The 8,760-nt window shown below is 37.2% G+C and overlaps 1 protein-coding gene across 1 annotated transcript; it reads right to left on the reverse strand.

The window, feature by feature from the left end:
- Positions 1-821: 821 nt before the first annotated feature.
- On the reverse strand, positions 822-7,787 carry LOC108783345 (uncharacterized; the record flags this gene model as incomplete). The annotated part of the gene is made up of 2 exons (XM_018551891.1): positions 5,518-7,787; positions 822-1,025 (listed from the first exon to the last, which is right to left on the reverse strand). Coding segments are annotated over exons 1-2 (2,474 nt in total), but the record flags the coding sequence as incomplete, so codon positions are not given.
- Between the last annotated feature and the right edge of the window lie 973 nt (positions 7,788-8,760).

The following is an 8,760-nucleotide window of genomic DNA, read 5'->3' on the forward strand; positions in this document are numbered from 1 at the left end:
TATAATTATATTATTATTATTATTATTGAATTATTATTAAAGTTATTATTGTATAATATCCCTTGTATATATTCCTTCAATATTTCAGGTATTTGGCATCTGGTGATTCCATGGTATCTATGACATTCCAATATCTTATGGAGAAAACTATGTAATATCGTACGCGAAACATATTCAGTAATTTGGAACGTTCTGCATCCTATGGTTTTACCACCGATAATAATAAAAGAAAAGTGGATAGAAATCAGTCAGGACTTTGAAGAATTGAGAAATTTTATTCATTGTATCGGAATTATAGATGGTAAACATGCTATCATTCAAGTACATAAATGTTAATAGTTATTATTTAATTAATTTTAATAATACAATTTCAAAATGTAAAATGCACGACATATATTGCAGTACATATGTACATACATTGTGGTAAAAACAATAATTCGTAATGTTTCAGTGCCCTAATAATGCTGGTTCGAGTTATTACAATTACAAAGGAGCTCACAGTGTAGTATTGTTAGCAATTTGTGATGCACAATATATTTAATATGAGACAAATATAAAATAAATGTAGTAAAATTATTTATAATAAAACAAATGTCGTTAAGAGAGTCTGCTCAGTTCTTTCTTCTAATATTTAAAGCCCTAATGAAGATCGAAACGTTTGTTTATTACATGGCAAAATTGTTTTAATAGTAACACGAACACCTAGCTTCGGCTCATATAGCCTCCTATTTTATATCAATTTATACATATATGATTCTAATTGAGCCTTCCTTGTATTAATTTTATTCAAAATGTGGTTAAAATTATTATTATTTACTTACCTCGCTAGATTCTCTGTTATCTTGCATTTTGAATCTTCGCTGGTCGTCGCGTATCCAATGTAATATCTCATAGTTCGATAAATCGAACTATCGGATATCACATCTGGATATCGAGAAAGCGCTCTGTTTTCAGCTATATTGATGGGAGTGGGAGAAATATCTAAATATGCATATCTCCGTGAGATCGCAGCTTTATTAGAGATACTATAACAGAGATTCGACAATGCGTTAACGATTTCTGATTGACTCCCGTCGCTTGGGATATAACCAGAAGTGTCAGAGAGAAAGATATACTAACCTGTCACCTCTCTAACCTGTCGATCGAAAGAAAACAGCGTGCCTAAATAATCATAATACTTGTGCAAATTATAAGGTATGTGCATTTTATTTCAGACTATATGATTTGTATAATGTGCCGTATTTTTAATGTAGCCTCAAAAATAATTTTTTTTCAAATAAAATAGGTGAATAAAAAAAAATGCCTAATAGTTGCTGTGCCGGTTATTGTACTAATACAAATATAAAAGAATATCAGATGTGTCGATTTCCAAAAGATTCGGAAAGAAAAAAAATATGGATCCAGAATATGAATCGTACAGATTGAATTCCAACTTCAGATGCAAGATTATGTGATGTAAGTTATAATCAAAAGCTAACTATTTTAATTTTTGCTGAAAGTTTTGTAAAAATATTATAATACTTAAAAAAATATATTCAAAACCGTTTAAATATACTAAATCGAGACTGAGAAAAATATAATTGCACATTTAAAAGTTATAAAAATTATATTTTCTATACAGATTTATTTTGTCCCTGATATGTGGTGTTGAATAAACAGCGAATGAGACGCCACGGGCATGTGCCCGTCACACGTGCCACCGGGTATTCCGTCAGTAGCGATGTGGTCGAGAAAAGTATTTGACTTCCTCTTAGTTCACATTAAATTTATTGCCGTTCACCGGGATACAAAACTGTGTTGGAGCGAAGGAATCACACGTCGAATGCTCTCGAAACTTCGTTGTTGTGCGGTAACGGAAAACGGACTTCTCCCTCTCTACGTACACGAGAGCTCTGTACACCCTCTCTAATATAGAGACCCTCTAATCAGAGTCGCGAAATAACGTTTCCAATTTTGATTGGTGCTGACATTTTTCAGCAAAAACCGGAAATAGTTATGGCATTAAATTTAAGTCAACCTACATTCGCTGCCCATTTTGCTCTTTTTTCAGGATTACGAGGAAAGACTTTCATAGTATAACCCTTTATTGCAGAATTATTGCAGTCTGGCGCAGAACAACCAGTCATTTTAGAAAATATAATTTTATGAAATACAATATTAATATAATAAATATAATAATGTAATTTCTTTCTGATAACTGTATTTAGATTCACATGTATTAGGTGTTAATGTATCACAATCATAGTCTTTTCATTGCAACTGCGATGGTGCTCGTACGTGCAGTAGTATTATATTTTTCTTCACGCGTGCACGTAATGTGCCCTACACAAAGAAAAATTCTATGGGAAAGTTGTTTATTGTGGGGACGGGCGCGACGGCACGAGCGAAGCGACCTATAAACAAATATACCACTGTTACACAATGTACTATAATCGCTACTTCCGGTTTTTGCTGAAAAATGGTATCGCCGACCTAACCTTATTGACGTTATTTCGCGACTCTGATTAGAGGGTCTCTACCCTAATAATGCGTGTCGCGCCGAAAGTAACTAGACATGCGATCATGACGCGAGACCGTACATGCCACGAATACAATCCTGCGCGGACGGTAAATAATACATAGCTTATGCCTTAAACTATGAAAACGTAAAATGAAACAATGAAAGTTAGACTAATTATTATACATGTGGATAACGAGAAAAGATGGCTCACGCAGATTAAAATCTGATGCAGTTCCAACAATATTTGGTGAGAATTTGCCAACGTCTATAACAAAGCAGAACACAATGACCGAAGCTGCAGAGACTGATATGTTTGAAAATGCTGCAAATAAAATGGAAGAAGAAATGGAAATCAATGAAGAAGATATATCACCGAAGAAGAAAAAAAAGATGTATTAGGTATTCTATCTAATAGAACAGAAATTTCAGATCCATGTGTTTTACAACGTTTGGAGAAATTGGAAATGCTTTGGAAGAAAAGTGAACACTTAAGACTGCAAATGAAGAAAAAATTACAACAGGCAAAAAAAAATCAAGAGGCTTCAAACTAAAGTATGTAATAATAAAATATAAGTTCAAGTATAAATAAGATTTTCAATGAAGATCAATTATGCTTGTTGTCTGCAAAGTACAAAAAAATACCAAAATGGTGCAATAGTACATTGATTAAAGCTTATAGATTAAAATTTGCATGTGGTACTGTGGGTAGGAATTGTTAAAAGCAAATTTTCCTCTTCCTTCTCTTCGCACTTTTTAAGTAGGAAGTTAGAAAATCTTAAATTCGAAAGTGGGATAATTAATGAAGTTTTCAAATTTATGAAAATAGAAATTTCTGCGTTCGAGAAAGAAATTGATAAAGATTGCACATTAATGCTCGATGAGATGAGTATTTCCGCTGGTACTTTTTATGATGCATCAACAAACACGATCATTGGCAACGTTACATTGCCAGATCATGATACAAGTATTATTGCTACCCATAGCAATTCGTTTTTATTTATTTAGCCAGAATTGCTTCAAGATGGAAACAAGTGGTTGCATATTATTTTACGGGTAATAAAGTCAACGGTGAAAAATTAAAACCTATAGTTGAAGCGATTACAAAAAAAGCTGAGGAAATTGGTTTAATTGTTCATAATGTCACTTCGGATATGGGACCAAGCAGTCAAGCAATGTGGAGAGCGTTTGGAATACAAGTTTCAAATGTTATAATTCAAAATAGTTGTAAGCATCCTTGCTCTAATGATAGGTTTTTGTACATTTATTCGGACGTACCTCATGCTTTAAAAAATATTAAAACTGGATTTATAAATAATGAAACAATAACCATTCCATATTAATTTGTTAATAAGTTTGCATTACTTACAAACATAGCTAATTGTAGTCATTTAAACGCTGTTCTTATTACTGATAAAAACTGTGATATAAAGTTAGCTCCTAAGTTGCGATCTGAATATTTACCTGGAAAAAATTCCAACATTTCCAAAAAATGAAAGTGAATACTGCTACAACAGTATTCAGCGATCAAGTAGGGATAGCTCTTGAATTGTTAGCAAACTCAAATGATGCCATGATAACGACTGCTTGGTTTTTAAAATTTATTGCTCGATGGTTTCGAACAATGAGCGGAAGAGATTTGTATTTAGCTTTAGAATTGAATTGTATAGAAAAATTTAAAGAAACAAGTGCTTTTCTAAATAAAGTAATTGAACTTTTCAAAGGCTTAAAAGTAGGAAAGAATGGAAATTGGAAGCCTTTTCAAACAGCTGTGATAATGTCTACAACAACCGTCCTTCAATTAACTTTAGTTTTACTGCGTGACAGAGGTTTTAATTATTTTTTACCTTCGCGTCTTTCGCAAGACTGCATCGAGAACTTATTTTCTGTAATAAGATTAAAAAACGTAATTCCGAATACATTTCAATTTAAAAATAATTAAAAATTGATAAGTATTTCTCAGTTCATGAAGAGTGTATCCAATAGTAATCATGGTCGAAGTAACAAGGTCTGCTATTGCGCAGCCTTTTATATCTAGCCAATAGCAAGCAAGACTGAATTCCGCCATATTGCGCGCATATATATGAACATATTTAAAAATGATTTTGTGTGCAGACACATACACATAAAAAATGGCGGAATTCAGTCCTGCGCAGAACCGGACGAATATTTGTCATGGATACGAGCAGACCTTGTTACTTCGACCTTGATAGTAATTACGAAACTGATGATAGAAAATTTTTTCAGAATTTTTAGATATTTTAATGGAAAACAACAAGTATGTGTTACGTCCCTCCCGTCCGTATATTTCCTCTTTTTATTTATCTTTTCATATGCGTTATATGCGTTTAGATATTGTTACGTCCAAGCCCCAGGATTCTTTATTCTTCTTCTTCTTCTAAATTTAAATGGCCCGGGTTCCGGAGTAACCGGATAAACGTGGCCAGTCGTTTCCAAGACACCGCCAACTCTCCACAGGTAATCCCCAAAAAAGAAGAAGGATGAATTTCCGAGAGACGAAAGAGACTCCTGAAACAAACGCGGAAACGCGGAAAAAGTTCCCTGCGCCGCGCGCGGCCCCCAGCGGAACTCCACGACACTTAACCGCGGAGGGCCGCGGAAGGGAGGATATACCAAGGGAGATGGGGGGAGGGGAGAGAACGAGACTCTCCCCGTCCCCCACCCCAGCGCACGAGGTTTAAATAGGAACATCAAAAGACTTAGCAAAGGCGAGTAAGAGTCTGCATAATTTGTGGCTAGGGTTGACAAGCAAAGTAAATATATTATATGAATGAGAAGGAAAAGTTTTATTTAGGTAAAGGACTAGTGATCGAGCTCTGCGTCTTGTTAGGGGGCAAAAGAAAATTGAGTGATTAAGATCTTGTCTGGGGTCTCCACATTCACAAGCCGGAGACGGCACCATATTTTTCCTGAACAAGCTATAATTGAGATTGTAATGGTTTGACCTCAGTCTATTAATCAATACTATTTCACTCCTGTTGAGCTTCTTTTTAAAATACCAGGGTTTAGCAGTCATAGCTCCGGTGTGATTAGCCTTGTCGTTTAAATAATCCGTGAAACGAACGCGAGCCTTTGCTACTGCCTGAATCTGAAGATCTGAGTAGGGGGTACGGAAAAAACCTCTAGCTCCATCTATACATGCCTCTTTGGCCGCCCTATTAGCCAGCTCGTTGCCTAAGATGCCTTTATGCGAAGGGATCCAAAAGAGGGAGCAGTCAATATTATTATGCTCCAATTGAAGCAGAACTTGCTTTATTTTTTGGATAATGTAATTACCATTAATCAATCTGTAAGACGAGATGGCTTGTAGTACACTGCGGGAATCTGAAAAAATATAAATCTTAAAATAACCCGCATCTAGCGTCAAAATTAGGGCTTGATATATTGCCCAAGCTTCCGCAGTAAACACTGAGGCGCTGCAAATTAACTTGTATTTGAAGCAATAACCAAGTTCCGGCGAAAAAAAAGCCGCGCCCGCACATCCATCCTCCGATAGCTTTGATCCATCAGTGTAGACGGTGAGGCCGGATGGGTCTAATTCCTGTAGCCTGCTGCTAAAAGACTGAATAATTTCATTATCGCTGGATTCTTTAGTGCAGGAGATGAAAGATTCAAAGTGTTTACGTAAAGTGAAAGCGTTCAAGCTATTCAAAGCATTCTCGAATGCAGGAATAAGGTATGAACTCTTCAGATGAGAGAAATCATGTTTGTTAATAATAAAACATCTCAGCGAGGAAGATTTTGCCAGGGCCTGGGCCTTCTGCGCAGGGGTGCTGAGACCATATTCCAATGATTCGATGCTGCTTATAACCGGATGATTCCTTTTAGACATGCATTTAATGACGAACCTCTCACTGAGAAGGTTAAATCTCAATCTTAAGGGATATTCTCTCGCCTCGCACAGCATGACGTTGATAGGAGTAGATAAACGATATCCCATGGACGTCCTGATGGCCCTATACTGTAACCTTTCAAGCTGACGGAAAATTCTTGCATTATTTTTCCATGTGAAAATTGAAAAGGCATATTCTATAGCTCCCCTAAAAACTGATCGGTATATAGTAAGTAAACAGTGGGGATGAGATCCCCACCATACAGCCGTGAGAGTTGAGATGATGTTGACTAGAGCCCTTCCTTTCTTCACAAGATATTCCAGATGAAGATTACCCTTCAATTTGCGATCCAGTATTACTCCTAGGAATTTGACCTTTTCCACTCTGGGAATGAGGAGATTGTCTATAGAGAGAGAACAATCTGGTGCGGGCACCGCCTTAGAGGTCGCAAAAATCATCCAGCTTGATTTGGAGGGGGAGAGGGATAAGCCTTTGGTCCCAACGTAATTCGAAATCTGATTTAAGGTTGCCTGAATCCTGTCAACTGCCGTCTCGGGATTACGATGAGAAGTAAATATCACGATATCGTCGGCATACTGCAGAAATTGTACATTTCTGGACATGCAGGATCCAATCTTGCAGAGGGCGATATTGAAAAGCAAAGGGCTCAGCACTGAGTCCTGCGGAGTACCTTTATATGACAACCGTTTTTCGCCCAGATTTCCTTGTTCCAAGAACTGCACCGATCTCTCAACGATGAGATTTTCTATGAATTTTCTAACGGTAGCCGGCACGCCAGCATCTTTTAGTTCATTAAGCACAGCGGAGGGCAAAATATTGTCGAATGCAACTGTGATATCCAGAAAGACTGCAACAAAAGATTCGTCACTTGATACAGCTGTAAGAATCTGGTTCGTAAACGTAAGGCTATCGTTGCATGATCTGCTGGAACGAAAACCCATTTGCTTATTGGGGAGAAGTGATTGTGATTCAATCAGCCATACTAGTCTCCAGTATATAATTCTTTCAAATAGTTTAAGTATGCACGATAAAAGAGAGATAGGCCTCAATCCAGAATTTCCGGCTTTGGGTATGAAGATTACCAAAGAGGATCTCCATTCGGTGGGGATGACTCTCTCTTGAAGGAAACTGTTGAAAAGGTTAACTAATAACTCTCTATAATTATGCAGAAGATAATCAAGCATGTTGTTACTGATTCTATCCAGTCCTGGGGCGGAATTCTTATTGGCTAGAGAGATTGCCGTATCAAGGTGTTCCATGGTGATTGGAGTGTCAAACTCCTTGAATATCCTTTCCGATTGTACGTCCTCTTTCCTCATACCATCAAGACTCATTATGATGTTATGCAGACATGAAGGTGGGCACAGTTTTTGAATTGCCTCACTCGTCAACTGCCTCTCCTTGAAGTATTCCATGTTTTCATGTGATAGTGATAAATTGCGACGTTTGAATGCTTTTACTAGCGACCAGAGTTTGGTGGAAGAAATTTTTGCATTGAAAGTGCAGAATTCTTTATTGCATAGGAAATTTTAAGGATTGGGGAGGGGGCATGGGAAGACGCAACTGACACCGCTCTTGTGGTAGACGCTTCAAGACGCGTGCCACAAGTCGGAGACGCAATAAGGTCACAGATGTGGGTCAACGTCAGCGTGCGACGCTATTACCCAATCCTGCGACTGTGTCTCCGTCGGTCCCCTTTTAGATCAAGGAACTTAATTCTTTTGATCAGGGATCGGACCGTGCGACTTAGTGGGATGAGGAATGAGTCGAGGGAAGTTCTGAATAAATTACAGGAATTTAAACGTAAAATAAGATTTTTATTTTTAATGCATGGTGAACAATTTAAAAATGAACTATTAGTTAATCGATCAATACGAGCTTAACATTTCTATGAATTATTTTTAATATTTGTACGCGTTTTTAATCATAAGGTATGGCTTGTATGTGTATGATGTAGATGGTTCTGATGAGGGAAAGGGAGATTGAGCATCGAGATATTCCTCTAATTCGAGGTATAACTCGTTATTAAAAATATCTGGTTCGAAAGAAACGGGGGAATATGAAATTGGAATTAGAGGAGGAAAAGAGAGTGATGTAGAGTCTGGAAGGGGAAGAGTCTCGGTTTCGGTCAAGTCTATGACCGGTATACTGTTCGTTGTTGTCTGTGGTTGTATTTCGTTATTGTTTGTTGGTGTTCTGATATTCGCTGGTACTTGATAAGTCCCGTTTGGGGAGGTTCTTGATTGAACCCTTGTTACGGTTGGAACTCTCAGCCGGCGCAAACGTTCAATCCTGCTTCGCCTCCCACGTCCCGCTCGATGTTTATTATTCCGGACCATCTACCATTAGGACCATCCCTCATTAGGGAAATTTAAACAAGAAAAGAAG

Source organism: Cyphomyrmex costatus, unplaced genomic scaffold (genome assembly GCF_001594065.2).
Source record: "Cyphomyrmex costatus isolate MS0001 unplaced genomic scaffold, Ccosl1.0 scaffold1482, whole genome shotgun sequence".
Taxonomy (NCBI): Eukaryota; Metazoa; Arthropoda; class Insecta; order Hymenoptera; family Formicidae; genus Cyphomyrmex; species Cyphomyrmex costatus.